General features: G+C 35.1%; 1 protein-coding gene across 4 annotated transcripts in view; it reads left to right on the top strand.

The window, feature by feature from the left end:
* XRN1 (5'-3' exoribonuclease 1) overlaps nt 1–27,280 on the top strand; it is a 105,395-nt gene that overhangs the window by 50,934 nt on the left and 27,181 nt on the right. For all 4 annotated transcript variants that reach the window (XR_004625987.1, XM_019797126.2, XM_034661881.1 and 1 more), the window contains 12 exons: nt 4,867–5,029; nt 7,298–7,411; nt 9,451–9,549; nt 12,004–12,119; nt 12,658–12,804; nt 17,122–17,211; nt 17,620–17,755; nt 21,027–21,083; nt 21,217–21,349; nt 23,237–23,306; nt 25,530–25,737; nt 27,164–27,259. Coding sequence is in view for 3 of the 4 variants with exons in the window: in XM_019797126.2 (XP_019652685.2) it covers nt 4,867–5,029; nt 7,298–7,411; nt 9,451–9,549; nt 12,004–12,119; nt 12,658–12,804; nt 17,122–17,211; nt 17,620–17,755; nt 21,027–21,083; nt 21,217–21,349; nt 23,237–23,306; nt 25,530–25,737; nt 27,164–27,259 (1,429 nt within the window). In the remaining variant the exon portion in view is untranslated. The remainder of the gene's footprint in view (nt 1–4,866; nt 5,030–7,297; nt 7,412–9,450; nt 9,550–12,003; nt 12,120–12,657; nt 12,805–17,121; nt 17,212–17,619; nt 17,756–21,026; nt 21,084–21,216; nt 21,350–23,236; nt 23,307–25,529; nt 25,738–27,163; nt 27,260–27,280) is intronic.

Below are 27,280 nucleotides of genomic sequence, written 5' to 3' on the forward strand. Positions count from 1 at the left end.
CACCCAGGTGCCCCTGCTCCACTATCTCTTATTCTAATTTTCATTATTGATTTGTGGTGTAATTCTCAATTTCAGAGAAAAGCCTTAAATGACTATTAAATATGACGCTTGCTATAGAGGGTTTTTTTAATCAATGTGCTTTATCAGATAAAGGAAATTTCCTTCTATTCCTTGTTGGCTGAGAGTTTTTATCTTTAATTAGTACTGATCTCGTCAATTTTTTTTTCTGCATCTGTCAAAATGATCATATGATTTTTCTTTTTTTCTTTTAATCTGGTGAATTACGTTGTTGAATTTCAAATATAAATCTGTCCCTGAATTCCTGGAGTAAATCTTATTAGACTATGATGTATTATCCTTTTTACATGTAATTGGATTCAATTTGTTACATTTTGTTTAGGATTTTTGCTTTTATTTTCATGAGAAAGATTAGCAGATAATTTTACTTTCTTGGGATAACCTTGTCATATTGGTAGCAAAATTACTGGCTAAATAACTTTGGAGTGAAAGTAGTAGGTTTTCCCATTGAATTTTTAGAAACTAGTAGCAGAGGGCTCCTGGGTGGCTCAGTCAGTTAAGCATCTGCCTTCGGCTTAGGTCATGATCTCAGGGTCCTGGAATCGAGTCCCACATCAGGCTCCGTACTCAGCGAGGAGCTTCTACTTCTGCCTGCTGCTCCTCCCTACTTGTACACTCTCTCTCTTTCTCTCCCTGACAAAAAAATAAATCTTAAAAAAAAAAAAAAAGGAAGAAAATGGTCGCAAAATCCTACATTTCAAAAATTTGTTGGAAAACTTCTGTTTCTTTTTTAAGATGGTGTGGCTTATTTCAGACCAAGGCTACCATTGAGAACAACAATAAAAAAGTATCAGCTGCTATGAAAAAAACATATATATATATATATATATATATGTATATACATACATTATATATATAATGTCATTCATCTATATATTATATATATATCTATAGTATATGTTATATAATACATATATTTATATAAAACCACAAATACAAAAATTTAAATTATGCTATAATGAGCTCAGTAGATGGTCTGAACAGTAATATAGGCATACTGAAAATTCAGTCAGTGAGTTAAAAGTTAAAGCTGAGGGATTCCTTCAGCACATAGTACAAAAGCACAAAGAGATGAAGAGAGTACAGTCAGAATTTCTAATATTTCTCTAATAGGCGTTCTAGAAGGAGAAAATGGAAAGGAGATAGAAAAATATCCCTTGGATGAAGAATGATTTTATCTTTAGATCAGAGGTCAGCAGTTACTGCTGTTCAAAAAATAGAAACAGAAGGGAAACTTCCAAACTCATTCTATGAGGCCAGCATTACCTTGATCCCCAAACCAGGCAAAGACCCTGTCAAAAAGGAGAATTACAGACCAATATCCCTGATGAATATGGATGCCAAAATTCTCAACAAGATCCTAGCCAATAGGATCCAACAGTACATTAAAAGGATTTCCATCACAACGAGGTGGGATTTATTCCTGGGATGCAAGGATGGTTCAACATTCACAAATCAATCAATGTGATAGAGCACATTTTAATAAAAGAAAAGACAAGAACTGTATGATCCTCTCAATTGATGCAGAAAAAGCATTTGACAAAATACAGCATCCTTTCCTGATTAAAACTCTTTAGAGTGTAGGAATAGAGGGAACATTCCTCGATTTCATAAAAACCACCTATGAAAAGCCCACAGTGAATATCATTCTCAATGGGGAATAGGACAACAGATGTTGACAGATCAGGAACACAACAAGAATGTCCACTCTCGCCACTGTTGTTCAGCATAGTCCTAGCATCAGTAGTCAGACAACAAAAAGAAATAAAAGGTATTCAAATTGGCAAAGAAGTTAAACTGTCTCTCTTCGCAGATGACATGATACTTTATGTGGAAAACCCAAAAGTCTCCACCCCCAAATTACTAGAACTCATACAGCAATTCAGTAATGTGGCAGGATATAAAATCAGTGCACAGAAATCAGTTGCTTTTCTATACACTAACAATGTAACTGTAGAAGGAGAAATTAGGAAATCAGTTCCATTTACAATAGCGCCGAAAACCATAAGATTTCTAGGAATAAACCTAACCAAAGAAATAAAGGATCTATACTCTAGAAACTATAGAACACTTATGAAAGAAATTGAAGAAGACACAAAAAGATGGAAAAACATTCCATGCTCATATTGGAAGAATAAACATTGTTAAAATGTCTCTGCTGCCAGAGCAATCTATACTTTCATTGCCATCCCAATCAAAATACCAATGGCATTTTTTAAAAAGCTGGAACAAACAATCCTAAAATTCATATGGAACCAGAAAAGACTCCGAATTGCCAAGGAAATGTTGAAAAAGAAAAAGCTGGGGCATCACGTTGCCTGATTTCAAACTATATTACAAAGCTGTGATTACCAAGACAGCATAGTACTGGCACAAAAACAGACACATAGAACAATGGAACAGGATAGAGAACCCAAATATGGACCCTCAACTCTATAGTCAACTAATCTTCGACAAATCAGGAAAAAATATCCAATGGAAAAAAGACCGTCTCTTCAATAAAAGGTGCTGGGAAAATTGGACAGCTATATACAGAAGAGTGAAACTCGATCATTCTTACACCACACACAAAGATAAACTCTAAATGGATGAACCTCAGTGTGAAACAGAAATCCATCAAAATTCTGGAGGAGAACATAGGCAGTAACCTCTTTGACATCGGCTACAGCAATTTCTTTCAAGACACATCTCCAAAGGCAAGGGAAACAAAAGCAAAAATGAACTTTTGGGACTTCATCAAGATAAAAAGCTTCTGCACAGCAAAAGGAACAGTCAAGAAAACTAAGAGGAAAGAGTCAACAAAACTCCCACAGAATGGGAGAAGATATTTGCTAATGACATTATCGATAAAGAGGTGGTATCCAAGATCTATAAAGAACTTCTCAAACTCAGCACCCAAAAAACAAATAATCAAGTCAAAAAATGGGCAGAAGACGTGACTAGGCACTTCTCCAAAGAAGACATACAAATGGCTACCAGACACATGAAAAAATGTTTAACATCATTAGCCATCAGGGAAATTCAAATCAAAACCACATTGAGATACCACCTTACACCAGTTAGAATGGCAAAAATTAACAAGGCAGGAAACAACAAATGTTGGATAGGATGTGGAGAAGGAGAATTCCTTACACTGTTGGTAGGAATGCAAGTTGTTACAGCCAGTTTGGAAAACAGTATAGAGGTTCCTCCAAAAGTTAAAAATAGAGCTACCCTATGACCCAGCAATTGCACTACTGGGTATTTACCCCAAAGATATAGATGGAATGAAAAGAAGGGGCATATGCACCCCAGTGTTCATAGCAGCAATGTCCACAATAACCAAACTGGAAGGAGCTGAGATGCCCTTCAACAGACGAATGGATAAAGAAGATGTGGTTCATATATACAATGGAATATTACTCAGCCATCAGAAAGGGTGAATACCCACCATTTGCATCGACATGGGTGGAACTGGAGGGGATTAGGCTAAGTGAAATAAGTCAAGCAAAGGTAATTATCATACAGTTTCATTCATATGTGGAACATAAGCAATATCATGGAGGACATTAGGAGGAGGAAGAGAAAACTGAAGGGGGGGTATCAGGGGGAGATGAACCATGAGAGACTATGGACTCTGGGAAACAAACTGAGGGTTTCAGAGGGGAGAGGGTGGGGGGATGGGTTAGCCCGGTGATCGGTATTAAGGAGGGCGCGTATTGCAATGAGCACTGGGTGTTACACGCAAATGATGACTCATGGAACACTATGTCAAAAACTAATGAAGTACTGTATGGTGACTAACATAACATTAATAATGAATAAATAAAAGGATCAGAGATCAGCAAATTTTTTCTGTAAAGACCAACTAGCAAATATCTTAGGCTTTGTAGACCTTACAGTGTTTGTCACAGCTACTCAACTATGCTGTTGTAACACAAAAGCCATCATAGACAGTAAGTAAATTGATGACCATGTTTCAGTAAAATTTTATTTACAAGAACTGGAGTCAGTCTGGATTTGTCTCATGACCATATATGCTGACCCCTACTTGGGATTGAAAAGGCCCACTGAATGCCCCTGTTAACCTCATTCTGTCTTTATAGATTCACCTATTCTGATGTTTTGCAGAAATGGAATCCTATGTAATATGTGGCCTTTTGTGTCTAATTTCTTATACTTAGCATATTTTTTTAGGTTCATACACATTGAATGTATATCAGTATTTTTTTCTTTTTATGGCCAAATATTTGTTGTATGGATATACCACCTTTTGTTTATCCGGTAGTCTCTTGGAGGACATTTGGTTCTTTCCACCTTTTTGCTATTGTGAGTAATGCTGCTGTGCACATTCATTTATAAATATTTGTTTGAGTACCTTTGCAGTTCTTTGTGTACATACCTAGAAGTAGAATTGCTAGACTTTTTGAAGAACTACCAAACTGTCTTTTACAGTGAATGCACCATTTTACATTCCCACCAGCAATGTACAAATGTTTCAATTTCTCCAAATCTTTTCCAGCACATGCTATTTTCACTTTTTTTTGTTATCCCCATCCTAGTGATTGTGAAACACAGAATTTCTTATAGCTCTTAAATGAGCTCTCATTTAATCACACAGACATTAGGAGAGGTATCCATAGAGTAGAGTAAACACCTGATGCAAAAAAATCTTAGGTACTCAGAACTGCTAGCATATTTATTTAAATTTTATTTAAGCATTTGATTATGAGTTGGTAGTTTGATTATCACCCTAGAATATATACATGCTCATACATATCTACATTTCTTTTTTATTCTTTCTTATAGCTACCTAAGAAGAAAAGGAATAATAATAAATGAAACATCTGCAGTTGTATATGCTCAGTTACTCACAGGTCGTAAATATCAAATAAATCAAAATGGTGAAGTTCGTCTAGAGAAACAATGGTCAAAACAAGTTCTTCCTTTTGTTTATCAAACTATCGTAAAGGTAAGTCTCCGTCAAATCTCAATTCTATCTTAATGTACACTACTTCCACTAAATAAAGAAAAGACTATATCATATTTAATGTTTATAAACAAGACTAATACAGCAATGCATAATGGAGATTATGATTTAATATAATTTGGAAAATTTTTAATTTATGTATAATTGACATATAACATTATATTGGTTTTGAAGTGTACAAAATGATTCAGTATTTTTATACACTGCCAAATGATCACCAATATAAGTCTAGTTACCATCTGTCACTATACAAAGTTAAAATTTTTTCTTATGATGAGAACTTTTAAGATTCACTGTTTTACAACTCTCAAATATGCAATGCATTATTATTGACTAAGTCATCACATGCTGTACATTACATCCCTATGATTGATTTATTTTATAATCAGTTTGTACCCATTAAGCCCCTTCACCCATTTCACCCATTTCACCCATCTCCCCAAAGCCTTTCCTCTGCCAGCCACCAGTCTCTTCTCTGTATCTGTTAGTTGTGTTTTGTTTTATGTTTGTTTTGTTATTTTTTATTTTAATGTTTTTTAACGATTATTTATTTATTTATTTATTTATTTATTTAACAGAGATAGAGACAGTCAGTGAGAGAGGGAACACAAGCAGGGGGAGTGGGAGAGTGGGAGAGGAAGAAGCAGGCTCATAGCGGAGGAGCCTGATGTGGGGCTCGATCCTATAACGCTGGGATCACGCCCTGAGCTGAAGGCAGGCTGCACCACCCAGGCGCCCCTGTTTTGTTTTTTAAATAACGTATTAACTGAAGTCATAGGATTTGTCTTTCTCTGTCTTATTTCAGTTAGCATCATACCCTCGTGTCCATCCATGTTGTTGCAAATGGCAAGATTTTGAGTATTTTTATGGCTGAGTAGTATCCCGGTGCGTGTGTGTGTGTGTGTGTGTGTGTGTGTGTGTGTGTGTGTAGAGGGAGAGAGAGAGAGAGACACCACATATATACATGGGGGTGCCAGCTTTAGCAGGACACACATGCCAATGCTAGCAAAGTAAAGGAAGAACACAAAAAATGGCACCTGCCAGCACTTCTGTGCCTAGAGAAAGTCCCAACAGTCCCCTGTCCCTCTGGCAGACACTTTAAGATTAGCAAATGAGTGTTTTCCCCATATGGTCTAGGCACTTTCAAACAGCTGCTTTTACCCTGGATCTCAGGGCCAGTGAGTCTGCACACAAACCCTTTAGGAGCAGAATCTCCATTCCCTACAGCCTTTTGGGTTTCCCGAACATAAGCCCCATTGGTTTTCAAAGCCATATACTTTGGCGGCCTGTCTCTTCAATGCAGTTTCCAAGGGTTGGAGTGCCTGATACAGATCACAAACCTCTTGGTCCTCAAGAAGAAAGAGATCTCTCCTGGTTGTGGGTCTCCACGTCTGGGGTGGGGTTTTTGGCAAGAGTGTGTGTCTCTGCCTCTCCTACCCATATCTGTATGTACTTTCTAATCTTTTCTGTGGGGTTACTGTTCAACTAGTTTTCAGGTCTTTTTTTAAGATGGCTAATTGTTCCATACATAACTGAAGATTTGGTGTGTCCATGGGTGGAGAGGAGTCCAGCATCTTCTGTGCCGCCATCTTGAACCACCACAAAAACTGTAATCTTGAAAAGGATTATTATATGTTCAGACACTCACTCTGTGTATGATTAGGAAACTTGTCTTTTTTATTTATTTATTTTTTAAACTTAATCTCTAATGAAGAAGCCCAGCAGTAGCTTAATAGCCTGCAGTTTTAATTTTTATTCTCCAAAAAATGTTTCCTTAAATAAATTAGTAAATAAATAAATAAAAGCATTTGCTTTTGTGTTTGTAATTTTCAGTATGATAAGGAGACAAAATATTTTTAAAGCACATATTGATCCTGTAATTTTGGGAAACAGTATAGTGTAGTGATTAAGAGTACAGACTGCCTGAGCTGACTTTTTAGCTGTATGACCTTGGGTGAGATTTCACCCCCTTTCCGTGCCTTAGTTTCCCCATGTGTAAAGTGGGGCTAATAATGATTTGTAGTGTAGAAGGTTGTCTTGAGGATGAAATGAACTAAAAAATGTATGAAGTACCTAGAAGAGTGGCATATAAAGTCAATACATTTTAGCTACTAGTATTGTTATGTAGAAAACCTTTACATTTCACATTAGCAGACAGCTTAGTAATTACCCCATAGGAAGAAAAACTTGATGTGCAATCCACAGAAATTTTGACTGTGATAATTTACTTTTATATTTCATTCTATATAGGACATCCGAGCTTTTGACTCCCGTTTCTCCAATATCAAAACATTGGATGACTTGTTTCCTCCTAGAAGTATGGTCTTTATGCTGGGAACCCCCTATTACGGCTGCACTGGAGAAGTTAGTTCCTGTTATTGTTACTAAATAAATTTCTTTCTAGTTTTGAGTTAATACGATTATTTAACTTTTCATTTAGGTATAAAATAAAATGTAATACTAAAGGGGAAAAAATACATTTGTTTAACTTATGAACACAGTATTTGACTGTATATCTCTCACGATATATAGTCTTGAAAAAGAATTCAAATCCTAATCTCTTATTTAGCAGGTTTATTCATTATGGTAGTATGGATGAAGCAATTATGAAATCATTTTAGTTGTATTATTGGGTTGACGAACTTACAAATGTGTTGATCTTTGAGGAACTCCAGTTCTCACATGGAAAAAGATACGTAAATATGAAATGGAAGAATGAAAGGAAGAATCTGTGGGGACAGATTAGAATTGAAGGTATTAATGTGAACTCATGATTCTTAAAATACATATATATGTATACATATGTATATAGGCACATTATATGGATATATATGTATATTTGTGTATGAATGCATATATGCCTGTACACGCACATATTTTCTAGCTCTATTTGCTCAAAAGGATAAGAAGCAAAGATACTCTGGTAACAGTGAACACATATAATCTCCAGGTTTGACCTCTAATAACATACGCCAGTGAAAGCTTCTCAGAGACATGGCCCATTACAGGGCTGTGCCAGGGTAGGTACAAGATAAGCCTGGAACCACTTGTTCTCCCAGAAAGTAAGGAAGTGCTCAAAAGAGTGATGGGACCGTATCACATAAACACATTTAACCATGTTAAAGGGGCTCCTACCAAACTAGCCAAATCTGGGACAGTTTGAGTACCAAAATAATAAAGTACAGTAATGGATTATAAACCATTGGTGGGGGATAGGAATTAATGATTCCACAGTGATAATAAATAATAGGGAATGGAGGGGCTCTTACTTATAATATGTCAAAGGTAAATGGAGAGAGTGCTAGAGCTGGAAAACCTTCAATTTATAAGCATCACGATAAAGACTGAATCAAGCAACAATCATCATTGGAAACTAAATCTAGGGGGAATTTTTTTTTTATCTGAGTAGGATATTTTCATGGCCTTAGAAAGTGTCTTCCCACAGACCGTTAATTACTGTAAGAGGAAAAAAACCGAATTGGACAGTGAAGAAATTGAGCAATATCATGTACCTCCATATGTGATGCCTTAGGGTACATCACCATGCACTGCTCTGGCTGAGAATATACGAGCTCAACTTAATCGTAAGGAAGCATCAGACAAATCCAAAATGAGGAACTTTTGTTTTTAAAGGCAGGATGAAGAGGGAAGAATGACCTTATTCTTCAAAAATGTCAATGTTGTAAAAGACAAACACTTTGGATATAGTCTAGATTTAAGGAACTAGAGAGATATGACAATTAATTGCAATGTCTGATCTTAGCTTGGATTCTGTGTTATAGGGAGAAAAGGGTTTTATTATAATATAGGAGCAATTTTAGGTCAACTGTGACAAAATTGGAATAGGGACAGTAGATTGAAGTATTTTATCAATGTAAATGAATGTACTTAGTAACTGTACTGTGGTTATATAATAAAATATCCTTCTTCTTCAGAAATATACACCAAAATATTAAAGAGTATTAAAGGGTAAGGGACATGATATATGTAATATACCCTCAAAAATTTCAAGAAAATGATTATGTGTATGTAAATACACAGAGTACAAATGTTAAAGCAGATGGAGTAAAATGTTAACATGTAGGTAAATGTTTCACAAGTGATCTTTGACCTGTTTTTATGTTTGCAACTTTTTGATAATTTGAAATTATTTGCAAATAAAAAGTTAATTTAAAGAAAAAAAACTGGCTAGCAGCTATTAAAGCAATGTACAATGATTCAAACTTACGCTTATAATCAAACTTATAATCACATTCATTTATAAATTCTAAGAAATCTCCAGTATCCAACTTTATACTGTCTTACTGTATTTCAGAAATAAACACTGTTCAAATAAGTAGAAAAGTAAATAAAATGTAGTGGAAGAGACTAAAACATACTGTGATTTTCTTTTTCCCTCTAAGGTTCAGGACTCAGGGGATGTGATTACAGAAGGTAGGATTCGTGTGGTTTTCAGCATTCCATGTGAACCCAATCTTGATGCTTTAATACAGAACCAGCATGTGAGTACCATAGTCCATATTGCTTAATTTAGAATTGATAAACTTTAAAAGTGTTAGAAGCATATTTTTACCACCTCCTCCGAATATATTATAAATATTTTATTCAGTACTGATTAAATTATTTCACAGTTGCAGCTAGCATTTAAAAATGAGTGTGGGGAATCTGTGCTCAAATTTCGTGCAAATGTTCAGGGGAAAAAAATCACTGAAATCCCATTATTAATCTATAACAGTTTTTATGGGTTATCATGTTCAAGCTTAAGAAGGGGCACATTTTTTAGCCTACCCTCTGGGAATAGACTTAGATTTTTTAAAATAAACTTTTCATAATCAAAGCCTACATTTTTAGTTACAAGTAATGGCCTTTCTGCAATGGAAGCTAAAGATAAACAATCACTAGAAAAAACTGGGAAACTGCATTTAAATTCACAGCATCCTTTTTTAGGCCTCTTTTTATTTTTCCCTATTACAATAGGAGGAGGATTCTGATATCTGTTATTTATTCTTATTGATTGATTAGATAATTAATTTGACTGAAATTAATTCACCATCAGCCAGCTATTGATCCTTACACTTTTATTTTCTCTAATAGTAAATTCTAAAGCTTTATATCCTGTAAAATGAACTCAAGGCATTGAACATCAGCATATACTTGAGGAAACTTTATGGAAGGCAGACAAGTCCCTAAATTCTTACCATGAGGTGTCATTTGGAGAAAGAATTCAGAAAGCACAGTCAGGAAACCAGGAGAGTGTCCCATTTGATAAAGATACTGGAGCTCTCTGTTCTGGGAGTTGGTGGAGATAGAAGAACTTATTTATGTACCTTCATCCCGAGCTTTTTCTAGACCTGGATGAACCTGCCCACCTCTAATGTACAGTGTTGTTAGGCATGCCTTCTCCGCTATGCTCTCTTTTTTCTTTACATACCTTCTTTAACTTCTGCCTAAGCCTTCTTTCTCTACCCCAATGTTCTCTGCTTTTTATTTTACATTTTCTAGAATATTTGTGATGATCTTCATCAATTTTAATTATACCATAACCAAATATTTCTCAAAAGGAATACCATTGGTATTTTGGATACGACAACTATGCGTAAAATAGAGCTGTCCTGTACATGACAGCATAGTTGGCATCTTTGTCTCCTGGACACTAAGTGTTGGTAGCCCATGCCAATAACTGAATGATGTCCCCCTATACATTTCCAGATACTTATTAGAAAAATAAGTGAGGGGAGCCTGGGTGGCTCAATCGTTAAGTGTCTGCCTTCGGCTCAGGGCGTGATCCCAGCATTCTGGGATTGAGCCCTGCATCAGGCTCCTCTGCTGGGAGCCTGCTTCCTCCTCTCCCACTTCCCCTGCTTGTGTTTCCTCTCTCGCTGGCTGTCTCTCTCTCTCTCTGTCAAATAAATAAATAAAATCTTTAAAAAAAAATAAGTGAGACTACCTATGATAGAAAACTACTACCTTAATTCTTCGTATTCTGGAAAGCATATATGATTTGTCTGTATTATTTCTAAACCTAATAATGCTCTTGATGGAATAACTATACTGCATTCTTTACCAGGATATTAACATATTTTAATAATGAATTTATATATTACATGCAGCTAAAAAAATTATCCATTTGGGGGTTATTTTAGACATGTAAAATATGCATATAATTCATATAAATGTATATTTGTTATATTTGTACACATTCATATGAATATAGTATATGAAATCCATATAAAATAAGTATGTGTTACTATTATGTACATTATGTTAGGATTATATTGTTGCTTATTTTGGTATTGGATTTGTAATTTGCTTCCTGGTTAAAAATTATATGCTCTGATACTTTTTTTTTAACTTTCATAGTTTCTTCCCTTAAGTACACAAATTAAGGTTATATTTCTTTGACTGTATTAGCTATAAGCCTATACATACTTCTTACTTTCATATGATAGTAAATATTAGGGGAAATTAATATTACTTATATTCATATATGAAGAACATTTTTAATTTTGCTCAGTAGCAACTGTTTTGATGACATACTCGTGTTTTAGTTCAATGTAATAATCATCAAGGCCTCATTATGTCCCAGGTACTTTACTAGTCCCTACTTGGAATATGAAAATTAATGTTTAAAAAATAGTTCTTGCCTGCAGAGTTTGCCATTTAGACTTACAGTAGACTTTATTTCTTGAGACAGTTTCACGAATTGTGTATTTCCTCCCCCTTTCATCCATCCTTGGGAATTCTGTCCTTTAAGGAGAGAGAGGAGCAGAAAAATTCTGCCTACAGATCCTTTCAAAAAAAAAAAGGGGAAATGGATCACTTACTTTTGAGAATCCTTATATTGCCACATTCCAATGGTTAGTGATGTCTTGATTATCTCCAGATTTTAAAGGTAAAGAAATAACATTTGATGCTTTGTGTTTCCATAATTGACCTTTTTGTTTTTATATTTAAAGAAATATTCTATAAAGTACAACCCAGGATATGTGTTGGCCAGTCGCCTTGGAGTGAGTGGATACCTTGTTTCAAGGTTTACAGGAAGTATTTTTATTGGAAGAGGATCTAGGAGAAAGTAAGTTTATGTTAGAGAAATTTACTTAAAGTGGCAGAAAAAATTAAATGATAAAGATAAACTGGTTAATATTTTGGTATTTATTTTCTTTTATTAATTGCTCTGAATTTTCTTTAAAAATTATGCATAAATTCCTCTGATGGTGATCTTTCATCTAAATGGCACATGTTTTAGGTGTTTGGAAAGACAGTTCTTATTTTTAGCAGCTAACAAATTGAACCTTGAAAAAAGGTATCAGAAGGTGTGTGTGAATCTCAATAATATATTTCCCTGCATTTTCTTATTTCATTCTCTTCTCTAGTTACATAATCTATTTATATGGTTTGTTAACTTGGGTTTTGAAGCCTTTCCTCTAGTCTTTCAATTACTGCTACTTTGGAAATAACCATGAAAACTATAGAAGAACAATCAGAACTAAGTTTTTCTAAGAATTGAAAGCAAACCTTTGTATTCTTTGAAGAAAATTTTAAAACGTGTGTGTGTGTGTGTGTGTGTGTGTGTGTGTGTGTGTGTGTGTGTGTGTGTGTTTTAAATTCAGCCCTCATGGAGACCATAAAGCAAATGTGGGTTTGAATCTCAAATTCAACAAAAAAAATGAAGAGGTACCTGGATATACTAAGAAAGTTGGAAGTGAGTGGATGTATTCATCTGCAGCAGAACAACTTCTTGCAGAGTACCTAGAGAGGTAAGTGCCTAACAAGATCCTACTAAACATCCAAAAATGTAGGACTGTAGTAACTATTTTGCTTTGCTGATACCAGTTTTAGATGAAAAATGTTTCCTTTGGTAAAATGTGACATATTACATATAAACTTAATTTTGTATCATGGAACATCATAACTATTAGCTAAAGGAAAATAGAAAAATACTGTATATTATTTAAAATGAAAAAAGATGATGAGAATTGGCCTCTTTTTTTAATTTTTAAATTTTTTTTGAGATTTTTTTTTTTTTTTAAGTAATTTCTATACCCAACATGGGGCTCGAACCTACAACCCTGAGATCAAGTGTTGCACTTTCCGCCAACTAAGCCAGCCAGGTGCTCCTTGGCCTCCTTTTAATGAAAATTTTCCTTAACTTGCTGTCATAAATTATTCACTACTTTGCATGTCTGTGTTAGTAGTAAGAGGATTGGTGTGGATAAACAAAACAACTCTTCGCACAGTGGATTTTCTGAGTCTTAAACTCCAACCAGATAATAGATTACTGTCCTAAAATTATTGAATTTTATCCTGAAATGGGCTAAGAAACCAATAAATCTCAGCTCCTCATTATAAAAATGAGAAAACTGTGTACTGAGATTAACTGAGTTACTCAGTGACAAAGATTTATAGGGAAAACGTTTACTTCTCATTCACATTGGTTGTGAATTCCTTGGTTCTGCTGGTTTCTAACCTTGTATTTGAGGACCCTTTTAGTTTACTAGGGCTGTCGTAACAAAGTAGCACAAACTGGATGATTTAAAACAACAGAAATTTATTGTCTCACGATTCTGGAGACCAGAAGTCCAAAACCCAAAACTAAGGTGTTTGGTAGGACCATGCTTCCTATGAAGATGGTAGGAAAGGAACCATTCCATGCGTCTTTGCTAGCTTTTTATAGCCTCACATATTTGTTCTTAACTTTGTAGATGCATTACTCCAGTCCTCCATCTTCACATGTGTTTTCCCTGTACATCTTCACATTATCTTTCCTCTGTTGATGCCTGTCTCTGTGTCCAAATTTCCTCTTTTCATAAAGACACAGTCATGTTAAATTAGGGCCCACCCTAAAGGCCCATTTTTATTTTATAACCTCAGTGATAACCTTATTTTCAAATAGTCACATTCTGAAGGTAGTAGGAGTGGGACTTCAATCTGTCTTTTTTGGGAAGGAACCAAATTCAACTCCTATATTACCATCTGAAAATTTATTTCTTCTGTTCACTTCCATATTTCTTTAAAATGTATTTGCCCTACTTTTTCATGATTTTTCAACTTGACATATGCATTGGTTTTGAACCATGAAAGATGAAGCTTTAGCTCTCTTCTACTACATCCCCTTTCTATTTCCTCACCTCCCTCCACACGTGTGTGTGTGTGTGTGTGTGTGTACACATTTCCCCTTTCATTATAGTTGTATTAAATCTGCATTTAAGGTTTACTTGATTGAGATAATGTAAATGGTCACAGGTGGACCTTGTAGAGTATTATAGTTGCATTTCCTTTCTTGTACACATTTTTGTTTTCTCCATCTTGTTTAGTCATTTGTTTATTGTCTATATTCACATAACTAATTCAGCCCTAAATTCTTTGTTATAGCTAGAAGTTTTCATATGGTCAGACAGATCAGGAGATCTCTCAGTTCCGTTTTCTTCTTGTAGACTTCCTCCTTGAAACCTTCTATCCTCCTGCTTCAGTGTAAGCTAATTGTTTTCTAGGGCTATCACACAGCTCTCATTCTAGAGTTCCTCTCTACTATCATCCTAGGAATTCCCTTCACCATTCTGCTTTGTAGGATTTCTTTATTTCCTGGCTTTCATACCTTACTTTTTCTGGTTTTTGTCTCCAGTTTGAGGGAGCACTTCGTCCAGTAGCTTCCTGAGAGAGCTTGTGCGTCTGGAAATGTCTTTAGTCTTCCTTAACCAGACTTGATTGATAGCTGGCCTGGGTGTAGAACCCTAGATTGGAGATTATTTTACCTCAGAATTTGAAAAGTACTGCTCTCTTCCCTTTTTGTTTCCTTTGCTGGTGAGAAGTCCTTTGCCATTGTGATTCTGAATCTTTGCGTGTGATGTTTTCATTTTCTGAAATCTTCTCAGTATCTTCTCTTTACCAGTGCTGTTTTAATAATGTGATGATGTGTGCCTTGGTATGGGTCTTCTTTCTTTGCTTTAGCTGTTCAGTCCTTTCACACTTAACTGATGCCCTTCCATTCTGAGAAAATTTCTTGTATTATTTCTTTGATAATTTCCTCCTCTCCTTTTTTCTGTTCTTTCTGAGACTTCTGTTAGATGATAGACCTCTGGATTAATCCTCTTAATTTTGTTATCTCTTCTCACCCATTTTCTATATAGTATACTTCTGTCCTACTCTGTGGGAGATGTCTTCAACTTATAGCATTTTTATTTTTGTTTGATTTAATCATTTTTAATTTCTAAAAGTGTGTCCTTATTCTCTGACATTCCTTTTTTATAGTGTCTTTTTCTCTGAAGATGGTAGTTCTCGTTTTTCTTTTATTCTCTATACTTTCTATTTTCTTCAAATTGCTCTTTTTTTATTGCACCTTTCATATTAAAGATTTTTTTTTTTTTACTTGTTTTTGGTGGTAAGAATGAGGCACTAAAAAGCTGATTGGAAATTTAGTGTGCTTTGGTGGTTCTTGTCAGGTGGAACTTTGCTACTTCTGCAGAGGACCTCCAAATATCACTACCTATATGTGTTTATATTCTCTCGGGCTGACTAGTTTTCCTAGAGAGGTGTCCTCTAGCCTTTTCCTTGGAGGACAGATGTGAGGAACAAAACCGATTTCCAGTGTTTTGGATATTAACCAGGGAAAAGGGATCTTGTTATTGGATACTATGAAATGCCCTCCAAACCTCCCTTTAAAGGACTTATTTCTATGGCAGCTAAAATGCTGTTGTCTGACAGCCCTCACCTGTGAGCTCTCTTCAGGAATTGCCTTGCAGATGAGAACTGCCTCACCTAAAGTTACGTCCCCTTCCCACAACAGCCACAGATCCAACAACTGATGTACAAGGAGGAGTGAAAGACCCAGCTGACCTGATCGCCCTAGTTCTGGATAGGTCTGAAGGGCCATCCTAGTTTGAGATCTCTGTGGGACTGACCAAGGAGTTCATTAACAGTGGATCACAGCCCACCTTCTCCCTGCCCAATTCTGGTTCCTTCCTTTTTTCCTTCCCTTCTACATGTGTTGATTCCATAAGAGCTGTCTGACAAACTTTCTTCTTGCTTACTTTCATCTCAAGAGTGTGCTTCCTAAAGAAGTTACACTTCCTAGCCTGCTTCCTAACAACACATTATATAGTAGTTATACTTTCATTAATTCCCTGTCATCTCCTCATGTCCTGCACACCCATCTCCCTGTACCTTGTATACCTACAGCTAAAGCATCCCCTGTTCAACCTCTCCAAAAGACAAACTACAGACAGGTCTTATGCTGGGGTCAGGGTGAGTAAGCACATGATCATCCAACTATTATTATACAAAATTTTCAACTAAAAGCCTAGTAAACTTCACCCTGCCCATACTACAGCATTAGAATGTACCTGGAGTCCATAATTCCTGAGCTTTTGCAGACTTGCACAGTTTAAATCATCTTCCTTGTTGACTTCCCACCCTGGTTGCTTAGGGTGCAGCTTTTTCCTATCTTTCAAACCAGTTGATACTTACCCATCCAGTTTCTAAAATTTTGTTAGGAACTCATATATGCTATCAGACTCCCCACTTCTCTTTTCATGCCTTTCTGGGTCTATGCCCTATTTTATACTGTACTCTTTATTTAGTAGGTTTGGAAGTGAGCAAAAATTAAGCACATATGTTCAATCTGCTATGTGTACTTAAAAGTCCTGCACTATTCAGGAAGCAGTGGAGTTTTGAGGAATAGCAGAAGAAAATTTTAGTGTATTTTAATTTTCTTTATTGTGGGATGCTCCAGCTTTGTTATGAAAATTGGAAAATGAACATGTAGTTACTATTTTTGTCCATTTATCACCTTTCATGATCTGAGAGTAATTAGAGTCAGTAATTGAAATTTATAAGTAATTAAAGTTTATTACAGTTTATGAATTGAATCATTTCTCCCTCAGCTACTCAGAGTTTTTTGAGGGCCTATGAATACTTTCAAATCATTTAGTCTCTATCCCTTATTAATACTCTGTATGTAACAATCAATCCTCAGTATGTTTTACATGTCCCCTTGGGATACAAAATTATGTGATAGAAAGTTTATGTGAAGTTAACCATATATATTTTCTAAGCAGTATTTTTGTTTGTTTGGCTAGAGCTCCAGAACTATTTAGTTATATAGCCAAAAACAGCCAGGAGGATGTATTCTATGAAGATGACATTTGGCCTGGAGAAAATGAGAACGGGTAAGCAAAATTTGTGGCATTTATTGGCTCATAGTTCAGCTTAGTGGTTCCAGTGAAAGGTACAGTAGCTAATTTATCAAGAATCTATATTACTTTTGTGGGTAGAGCTTCATACATATATATATATATATGTATATATATATATTTGCTTTAAGATCTTCATATAATTTATTTCACTTTTTTCAGTAAAGTACTTTTAAACTAATTTTGTGGGGGGTTTTTTAATTACTGAGAAGTAATATGTCCATGTTAATATTAGATTTATAACTAGTCCCAGTTAAGTTTAGTGATTATTATGTATTTGATGTCTTTTGTAATTTACAGCCCTCAGAAAATTTATATTAGGCCTTTTATATAAACCCTCAGAAAGTTTTAATCATTGTGAAAAAATTACTGTTTTTGATGTAGTGCTGAGAAAGTTCAAGAAATTATTACTTGGCTAAAGGGACATCCTGTCAGTACCTTGTCTCGTTCTTCTTGTGATTTACAAATTCTGGATGCAGCTATTGTTGAGAAAATTGAGGAAGAAGTCGAAAAGTGCAAGGTACTAATTTTCAATAACCAAGGTGATTGATGAGATTTGAAGTTAAATGGACTGTATATCATTCTACAAATAATTTATTTTTGTTTTAACCAAATAAAACATAACTAGTGATTCTAATTTATGTCAGGTAATGCTATAGTTTAAAAAAATGTTCCAGCCATTTCCAGTGGCCATTTATGAGTTTATCTGAATAAAAAGAAATGCGCTTTAATATATAAAAGCTGTAACATTTAAATTTTATGTCCTAATGGTGTTTCTAATTTTAGGAATTAATATTCTATAATTCTAGCCAAAATACAAAGTTTGTGATTAAGAAATAAGGTTAATCCCTTCTTCCTATTCTAAGTTCTTTAAAGACATAGTTCTTTTTATAGAACCATAAACATTGTGTTTAATTCACTTGTACAGAATCCCTTCTAAAATGTACTTTCCCACCCACAAACATATTCAGTATTTTTGAACTTCTGTTTAATCTCTCCTATTTTTTTATGTCTTGATTTTAAAAAGCAATAATCTTCTGTGTAGGCTTAACTATTTTACTTACTTTGATCCTCTGTCTTGACATAACGGAAAAGGGATTGATTATATTCCTTTTTTTAACTGTTGATTTTATTTTCCACACTTTGCCTTTTTATTAAAATGATGTTGCTTTGCTAACATAGCAGTCTAATAGACTAAGTTAAGAAATGGGCTCTGGGGGCGCCTGGGTGGCACAGCGGTTAAGCGTCTGCCTTCGGCTCAGGGCGTGATCCCAGCATTATGGGTTCGAGCCCCACATCAGGCTCCTCCGCTATGAGCCTGCTTCTTCCTCTCCCACTCCCCCTGCTTGTGTTCCCTCTCTCGCTGGCTGTCTCTATCTCTGTCGAATAAATAAATAAAATCTTATAAAAAAATAAAAAAAATTAAAAAAAATAAAAAAAAAAAAAAGAAATGGGCTCTGAAGCCATTTTCCCCCATTTCTCTTTGAATACTCTTAACCATAGGCAACATACTTAAAACACTTTCCATGCCTCTATTTCCTCGTTGGTAAAATGAGAATAAAATAGTACCTACTTCATAAGGTCATCAAAAGGATTAACGAAGTTAAATATGTAAAGTCCTTCTAATAGTGCCTGTTTTCAATGCCTAACAATGCTTGACTATTATTATTTGATTTCTCTTATCACACATTCAAGAGCTGTGAAGACAGTCTGGAAAATTATTACTGGATGACTCTTCTTCTCTTTAGGAAAAAATATAAGCCAGGAGTTTGATTTTCGAAAGGTCATTGATACTCAGAGAGAAACCTTCATTTCATTTTTTTTAACCTGCATTTCTTTTTGTCTTTCAACCTAGAACAAAATCCATTTGTATAGCATTGTTTTTGAAATGAGTTTTCCACTTAATAAAGGTTTATTACTCTAAGCCCCCAAATTTTATTTTATGCTTGAGATTTTCCATTTCTAACAAGCTCCCAGATGATCACATTTTGAATAGCCAGACCCCAGAACTTTTCATTTCATAGCTGTGGATTAGAGCCTACTGTGAAAATTCCTCGGTTTATTAATTTGCTTAATAAATCAGGTTTGATTGCCATATCCTCTAATCAGTGCTATAATGTACTAATGCCTAGAGATATATTAAAGCATATGGGTTGTTTTTTTCATATACAGTGCTCCAGGTACAAGTTTGGGGTCTGCTTTTTAAAATTATTTTATATTTCTTTTTTCTTCTTCTTGCTGTTATCAGGGGCACCAATTGTACCCTATTATTCCTAGTCAGCTGTGGGCTGAAAGCATAGATATCCTGTCAGTACTGCCTTCACTATTCATTCTATTTAAAATCTCTCTCCACACTGCTGATCCCCCTTACCTGCTTTATTTTTTTCTCTATGCTTTTTACCATCAAATATTTTTTTGCTTGTATGTCTCCCTAAGTAGAGTAAAGGAACAGGCCACTGTTTTACCCTTAGCACCTAGATCAATACCTGGCACATAAATGGAACTCAGTAAAGATTTGTTGAAAGAATAAATGAAATGCCTTTATAATAAAAGATAATATGATCTGTTTAAAGTCTTGAGCATTTTGCAATATATAAATACATGAACTCTATAGTGTATAGTCTCTGTAGCTTGGAGTTGTTTTATGCCCTTTTGTACTTATTTCCATAAGGTATGTTCTAAAGATAGGTGGCTGCAAAATAAGTAAACTGTTGACATTTTTCTTAGTTGGTAAGAATTCACTTAAAAAATATTTAATGTGAATGGTAGTTATGGATTGCAGTGGATATAAACTATTCTCATGGTTTTATTAGGTAGAACAGGTAATGTTATTTCTGTTTTACAGTAGAAGGAGGCTGATGCTTAAGTTGAGTGTGAGTTCACAAAATTAACAAGGAGTAAAGATGGGACAGAATTCTTTTTCCAGCATTTGTTAGATGATCAAAAAATTAAAACATCAAACCCAGTTTTGTAACAGATTACAAAAGCAAGGGCTTTGTTAAATCAGTACCACCTTAATTTTTATAAGTAGCAATAAAACCCACAGTATTGTCATAGATCAGTACTTCATACTTTTTTTTCCCTTTAATATAGGTCATCATTGACCATCATATATAATTTTTTTAGAGGAAAAACATTTGAATAGGATAGCATTTACATAAAGTTCTAAACAGATAAATCTAATCTTTTTTTAGCAGTAAGGTTACTTTGGGGAAGGTAATAACTGGGAAGGAATACAGGAGTTCTTCTGTTGTGCTTAGTAATGTTCTCTTTCTTGAACTCAGTATGGTTATAAATAGATCACTCATACTATAAAAATTCATCAGGCTATATGCATACAATTTTGCATTTTTCTATGCCTTATACTTCAACAAAAAATTCAACTTTAAAAAAATTTTAAGGGGCACCTGGGTGGCTCAGTTGATTAAGCATCTGCCTTTGGCTCTGGTCGTGATCTTGGGGTCTTGGGATCAAGCCCTGCTTCAGGCTCCCCACTCAGCGGGGAGTCTTCTTCTTCCTCTCCCTCTCCCCACTGCTTGTGTTCTCTCTCTCACAAATAAATAAAATCTTTAAAAAAAATTTTTTAAGTAAGAATTTATTATTCCTCCCTGCTATATCCGAAGAACTTCAAATATTCTTTAAATTACTCATTTCATTTGGCTTTTAAAAATGAATGATAATGAATGATGTCCAACTGAATAGTAATAATCTTAAATTTTTATTGTAAAGCCAAATAACAATAATTTTATAATTTAATGTTTTTAAAGATTTAAAATTTTTTCTTTCTTCAGCAAAGAAAGAATAATAAGAAGGTACGAGTGACAGTGAAGCCCCATTTGCTGTACAGAGTAAGTTTCCTATCAAAGAATTCAAAGTTGTTTTTATTTTGAAAGTATAGAAGGAACAAAATGTTTTTATTATAGTGATAGAAAAATTATTTCAAATTAGAGTTAATAATAATTAAAGCTTTCTTCTCTTCAGCCTTTAGAACAGCAACATGGAGTCATTCCTGATCGAGATGCAGAATTTCGTCTCTTTGACCGTGTGGTAAATGTGAGAGAGAACTTTTCAGTTCCAGTTGGCCTTCGGGGCACCATCATAGGAATTAAAGGGGGTAATATTTCAATACCTGGCGTGTCTTCAACTGTATCTATAATTGTAAAGTGAAACACAGATTTCTGTGTCTTATATCTAAGCAGAAAGCAACAGTGTGTACATATTGTTAACACTATTGTACTATACACTTAAAAATTATTAAGATGGTAAATTTTATGTCATGTATTTTTTTTTAAAAAAAAGAAAAAGAAAAAGATGAGAGAATGGAGGGAAAAGGGAAAAAGCAGGTAAGGATCTAAATGTGCCTCAAAGGGATGCCTGGTGTGAGCAGCTTTGCAGTGTAGATTCCAGAAAAAGTCAGCCTAGCATGAAGCAGCAAATCCAGTGCCAAGGGGTCCAGATGTTGGTAGCACTGTCCTTTCATGTCTCAGGCACTCAACCTTGTCTGATTGTCCAGACTAGGATTAATAAGGGCCAGATAGGTATAATGAAATAACCCTCTTGCTGCTATCTGCTCAACCCCCTGCATCAGCTGTTCAAATACTGAGCTTATTAGATTGTATTCTTGTTAAGTTGTCTTGATAAGGCCTTAGGACTCTGATAACATAGAGGTTTCCTTTCTTCTCATCATTCCTATCAGTAATAGTGACTGCTTGGGATTTTGTCTTGAGAATTTTGAAGCTGTATCTATGCTGAGTGGGAAAGAACTCTGTCATTGATTAACCATGTCTGCCACGAAGTGGAATAAAAAGGGGAATATTTCATTACTGCGCTCAGCTGAGACCTCATCTCCATAGTCAGCTTCTCTGAAGGGAGTGAACAATCCTCTTACCTTTTATAATGTTAATAATCTTTTGAGGAAGTACCCCTCCCTCAGATAGGGAATGGGAACCTAAAAGCTGAGCTTTAAGGCTTCAGAGGAAAAACTCCTGCCTCTCACTGAGCCTTATTTTCTTGAGTTTAGATTTCAGGTAAAAGTGTCAGGTTGAAAGATAAGCTGGATGTTGGGGAATAGATGAGCTCTGCGGGCCTGGTTTCAGCTGGGCAATGAAGGACTGGGATTGGGGATAGACATGCCTCCACTCCTACCCCAGGCTAGGATATTATCAAATATTGTATTAGGGTTCTCTAGAGAAACAGAACCAATGAAGTGGAAAAGGTGTGGGGGAAAGATGGAGAGAAATCAAGGTGGGGAGGGGCAGGGGTGAAGCGAGGGAGGGGAGGAGAAAAGGGGAGAAGGAAGGAGGTACGGTCGGTCAATTCTGAAGTAATGTGATAGACTCTATTATTAATCTGGGCTTAGAATTCAAATAATTTCACTTTACCTTGTTGTTTCAGGTAAATTTAATCTTGCCAGATATATCTCATCAGCCTGTCTGCCAAATGTGTTCTTCTCTGTTCCTATCTCTAAGTTTATTGCACTTTCTCCTGTGTCTCATATCTCAGTTATGCATCCACTATCTACCAAGTCATCTCAGCCAGAACCTTGGCGTCATCTTTGGCATCTCTATCCTTTGTATCTACACAGGTCACAAATTCCTGCCAATTCTATCTAATCATATTTCTGTTCTCTCCATTCTATTCCCTTTATTAAATAAACTGCCATGCTTTCAAATCGTCATTGTCTTTTATCTGTCTTACCGTTAGACCTTCTAAACTGCAAACTCCAAAGTTACCTCTTTTATTAATAATACTCTTTTATTATGAATAATTTCCAACATAGACAAAAGCACAGAGAAAAATATAATTAATATCCCCACAGCATCTAATTTAAAATATTATTTTACTTTAAATTAATACCAGTAAGGTAATCTATGAGTTTATCTACTTTTTGTTCATTGTATTCCCCTACACCATTTTCTAATAGTTGTAATGCCTCTTACAAGCCAAAAACTTATAGGCTGATTTTTCATCGTATGATTTTTTAATCTCTCTTATTTAACAGCTAATAGAGAAGCCGATGTACTATTTGAAGTATTATTTGATGAAGAATTTCCCGGAGGTTTAACAATAAGGTTCGTATTTCCTGATGATAATTACACTTTGTAAATATGTCCACATGGCCAGTGACTTTACATTACTTGTTGATTTGTCCACAGTTTGAATCCCTGTTATATGCAAGACATCATACATGCTACTAGGGTTGTAACAGTGAATAAGATAGACATGCTTTCTAGTCTCACAAAGCTTTCATTTTAGTGGGTGATATAATTGTGTAACTGATAATATTAATTATTTAATTAAAATGTGAGAAGTGCTGCAAAGAAGTAGTTCCAGTTTCTGTAAGAGTATGACTTCTAGAAAGGTTTCTTTGACAAGTGGTATTTAAGATGGGACTTCTGAAGACTGAGTAATAGTTAACTGGAGGAAGAGGAAAAGAAGAATGACAAGTGGTCAAGAAGAGGAAATAGCATGTGCAGCAAAGGATCTATTCTGTAAAAAAAAAAAAAAAAAGAATGCAAATGTGTCTGAACTTCAGCAACTATGTAAGATTAGAGTAAGAGAGAAAAGCAAGGACCACACCGTGTAAGCCAACTTTGAAGACATGCTAATGATTTTGGTATCTCGGTCTTTTTCCTTAAAGCAACGTGAAGTCATCAAAATCAGAGATGTGACATGATCACAGGTTTATATTTTAGTGGAATTGTGGGTGCACAGCCACACTGGGGTGATTTGAGGAAGCAGGAAACTGAGCTGACCTTGAGAAGTTTGACCATGAAGGAAAGAGAAGGTAACTGGAGGTTAGCAGGTTTAAGGCAAGAGGATTGAATTTTTTGTTTTTAACTTATATGAGTGAGATTTACTTATTTTGGGGCAGCACTGATAGAAAAGTTAAAGTTACAGAAAAAGGATTATGATAGAATGAAAGACACATGGAATGGGTTCTGTCACTTAACCTTTGTGCTACTTTGAGTAGGTAGTTAAACATTCTGACCCTCGGTTTCCTCATTTATAATGAAGATACATATTTCACTAGATTATTGTGAGGATTAAATAAAGTCCTTTCTGGTTTCCTTTCTCCCTTCTAGAAACTAGCTGGAAAACTGAACTGAATTTAGCTTAGTTTCTTTTTCTTCTCTATTTTGATTACTGAGTAATTAAATAAAAAATTGATTACTCTTGTTTAGCCTCTTTGCATAAAATCACAATTGTCCGTCGTTTTCAAAGTAATCACTCTCAGAATGCTATTATTGTTGTTTTGCAACTTAAATGTGCCTGTTACTGAAAGACTCTGCTGTCTGTGCTCTTCAAATGCAGCAACAGTCTGGATCCCATATCTGATTTTATTTTTCATGAAGATGTTTGGTTACCAATAACCTTAGCCTAATACCGCTGAAGATAACATTTTTAAGATGATTAACTTTTTACTGTCTTTTTTTACTCCTGGGTAGAGGCAAGGGATTTCTGGACTGATAGAGAGCTGTGTAAAAAAATTACCTGTCTGCAGTATATTAATTTCTGTAATGCAGAATTTTTAAGCATAGTTCTAATGAAAATATTTTCTAGAGATCTTATAAAGATTTTTCATAAAAGAATTCTACTTCTCCATCATCTCACAATATTAAAAAAATTATATTCTTAGAAAAAGTGGATGATAGAGTTAAAAACTTTTGACAAGAGAAGGCTTTTTTTAATATATAACATTTTTGTCAAGGCCAGGAAGGAAGGAAGGAATCACAAATACATGTGTTTTAAGCCTTCCTGGATCTGTAACTTTAAGATGGAAAGGTGAGGATAGAAAAGGGCTGGACTCAGCAGTTGATTAGGAGACAAATGTAATCAAAGTTAAGATTTGTCCTATTGTGTGAGGAGAGCTGCACTCAGAATGATTCCACATTTGGGTAGCTCCTGGTGTCTCATAAACCAAACCGTACAAATTTTTTTAAAAAGAAACTTAATATTTAATTCATAAATTTTTAGTTCTACTCAACCATTATGTTGCAAGCCTTCTGAGGGCAAACTAACACATATACACACACATCCCTTGCACACAACTTCACCTCCAGAACAGTTGTTTCCCCCACTTGGTAGTACTGAGTAGACTATTCTGAAACTTTTCAGAAATGTGTTATCTTATAAATGGAGTTCTTTCTTTGATTTCAGTTTCCTCTACTGAATTTAAAAGTAATGTTTACTGATTCAGATTATGGGCTGACTGTCCACCAAAAAATAATTTGATTATCTGCTTCCTAGCACATTTAGTATTATTTCCCTCTGAAATAACTGTTTACTTTTAGGTGCTCACCTGGTAGAGGTTATCGACTGCCAACAAGTGCCTTGGTGAATCTTACTCATGGGAGTCGCTCTGAAACTGGAAATCAGAAGTTGACAGCCATTGTGAAACCACAACCAGCTGTGAATCACTATAGCTCAAATTCATCTATTTCTTCTGGGCATTTGGGAGGCCTGAACCATTCCCCCCAGTCACTTTTTGTTCCTACTCAAGTAAGGCTCTTAGTCTTTTTTTTCTTTCTGCCCCCTTATAAATCTCAGGCAAACGTTGTAAGTAAAACCTAATTTGACTTAGTTTTTTTAAAAGTTTTGGTTCAAGTCAATTTCAGATTTGTTTTACGTAAATAGGCTAGTAAAGAATGCTACTGGGGCACCTGTGTGGCTCAGTCGGTTAGGCATCTGCCTTCGGCTCAGGTCATGATCCCAGGTTCCTGGGATCCAGACCCGTATCAGGATCCCTGCTCAGTGGGGAGTCTAATTTTCCCTCTCTCACTGCCCCCCCCACCTCGTGCTCTCTACCAAGTAAAAAGAATCTTAAAAAAAAAAAAAAAAGAATGCTACTGATAGCATCTTATGTCTGTTATAAAATTACAGTTAAAGAAGAAATATATTTTTAAATATGAGCTGGAGAATGTCTGTTTTCTTTTCATATATTTACTTTTCAAGCTAAATTTGTATAACTCAAATGTTGTATTCTATCTGCTATGAAATGACATGAATTTGAAAGGTTAAAAAGGAGAGAATTATATTTATCAAAAGCCATTTTCAGGTTCCTACCCTTGCAACTCATGGGTGATTTCCTCTATTTTATCTTTTGGGGACAAATACTGAATTGTTTTTGTGAGACATTTAACCTTGTTTAACTCCATGTCTGTACATCTTAACCACATTTTAATCCAAGTAATATGTGTTCATTAGAGACTAATTAGGAAGCACAGATAAGGAGATAATAGCAAAGGAAAGAGAAGCAAAAATGAAATTTCATAGGTAACCACTATTAAATTTTGGTGCATAATTTTTCATAGTTTTAATCTGCACAAAATCAGTTACTCATAAGTAATAGCTGATTCTTTAATCTGTTAGATTACTTTTGTGTTAGCTTGAATGAGATATCAGTACATTGGAAGACTAAAAAAAAATCTCTTGGTAGGGAAATTGATTTAGTATAATCTTCCATAGCATTTGTTATGCTTTAAATAGTTTTCAGTAGAACCATTCAAAACCAATTACATATGATGAAGACCATTTTCACTCCAGTAGAATATTTTTTTTTAAAGATTTTATTTATTTATTCAACAGAGATAGAGACAGCCAGCGAGAGAGGGAACACAAGCAGGGGGAGTGGGAGAGGAAGAAGCAGGCTCCTAGCGGAGGAGCCTGATGTGGGGCTCGATCCCATAATGCCGGGATCACACCCTGAGCCAAAGGCAGACGCTTAACCGCTGTGCCACCCAGGCGCCCCAGTAGAATATTTTTATGATGACTATACTGAGTTCCAGAAAAAAAGAACTGAGATTTCAGATAATGGAATTTAATATTCTGTCTATTGCTAAATAACTTTAATGAATTTTTTTATTTTTAATATAAATCTTTATTTTTTCATGTTTCAGTTCCTTAAAAATTTTTTGTGCTTTGCCAGGTACCTGCTAAAGATGATGATGAATTTTGCAACATCTGGCAGTCCTTACAGGGATCTGGAAAGGTTCAACACTTTCAGCCAGCTCTACAAGAGAAGGTTAGTATACCTTGTTTGATA

The sequence above is a fragment of the Ailuropoda melanoleuca genome, chromosome 6, assembly GCF_002007445.2.
Source record: "Ailuropoda melanoleuca isolate Jingjing chromosome 6, ASM200744v2, whole genome shotgun sequence".
Classification (NCBI taxonomy): Eukaryota; Metazoa; Chordata; class Mammalia; order Carnivora; family Ursidae; genus Ailuropoda; species Ailuropoda melanoleuca.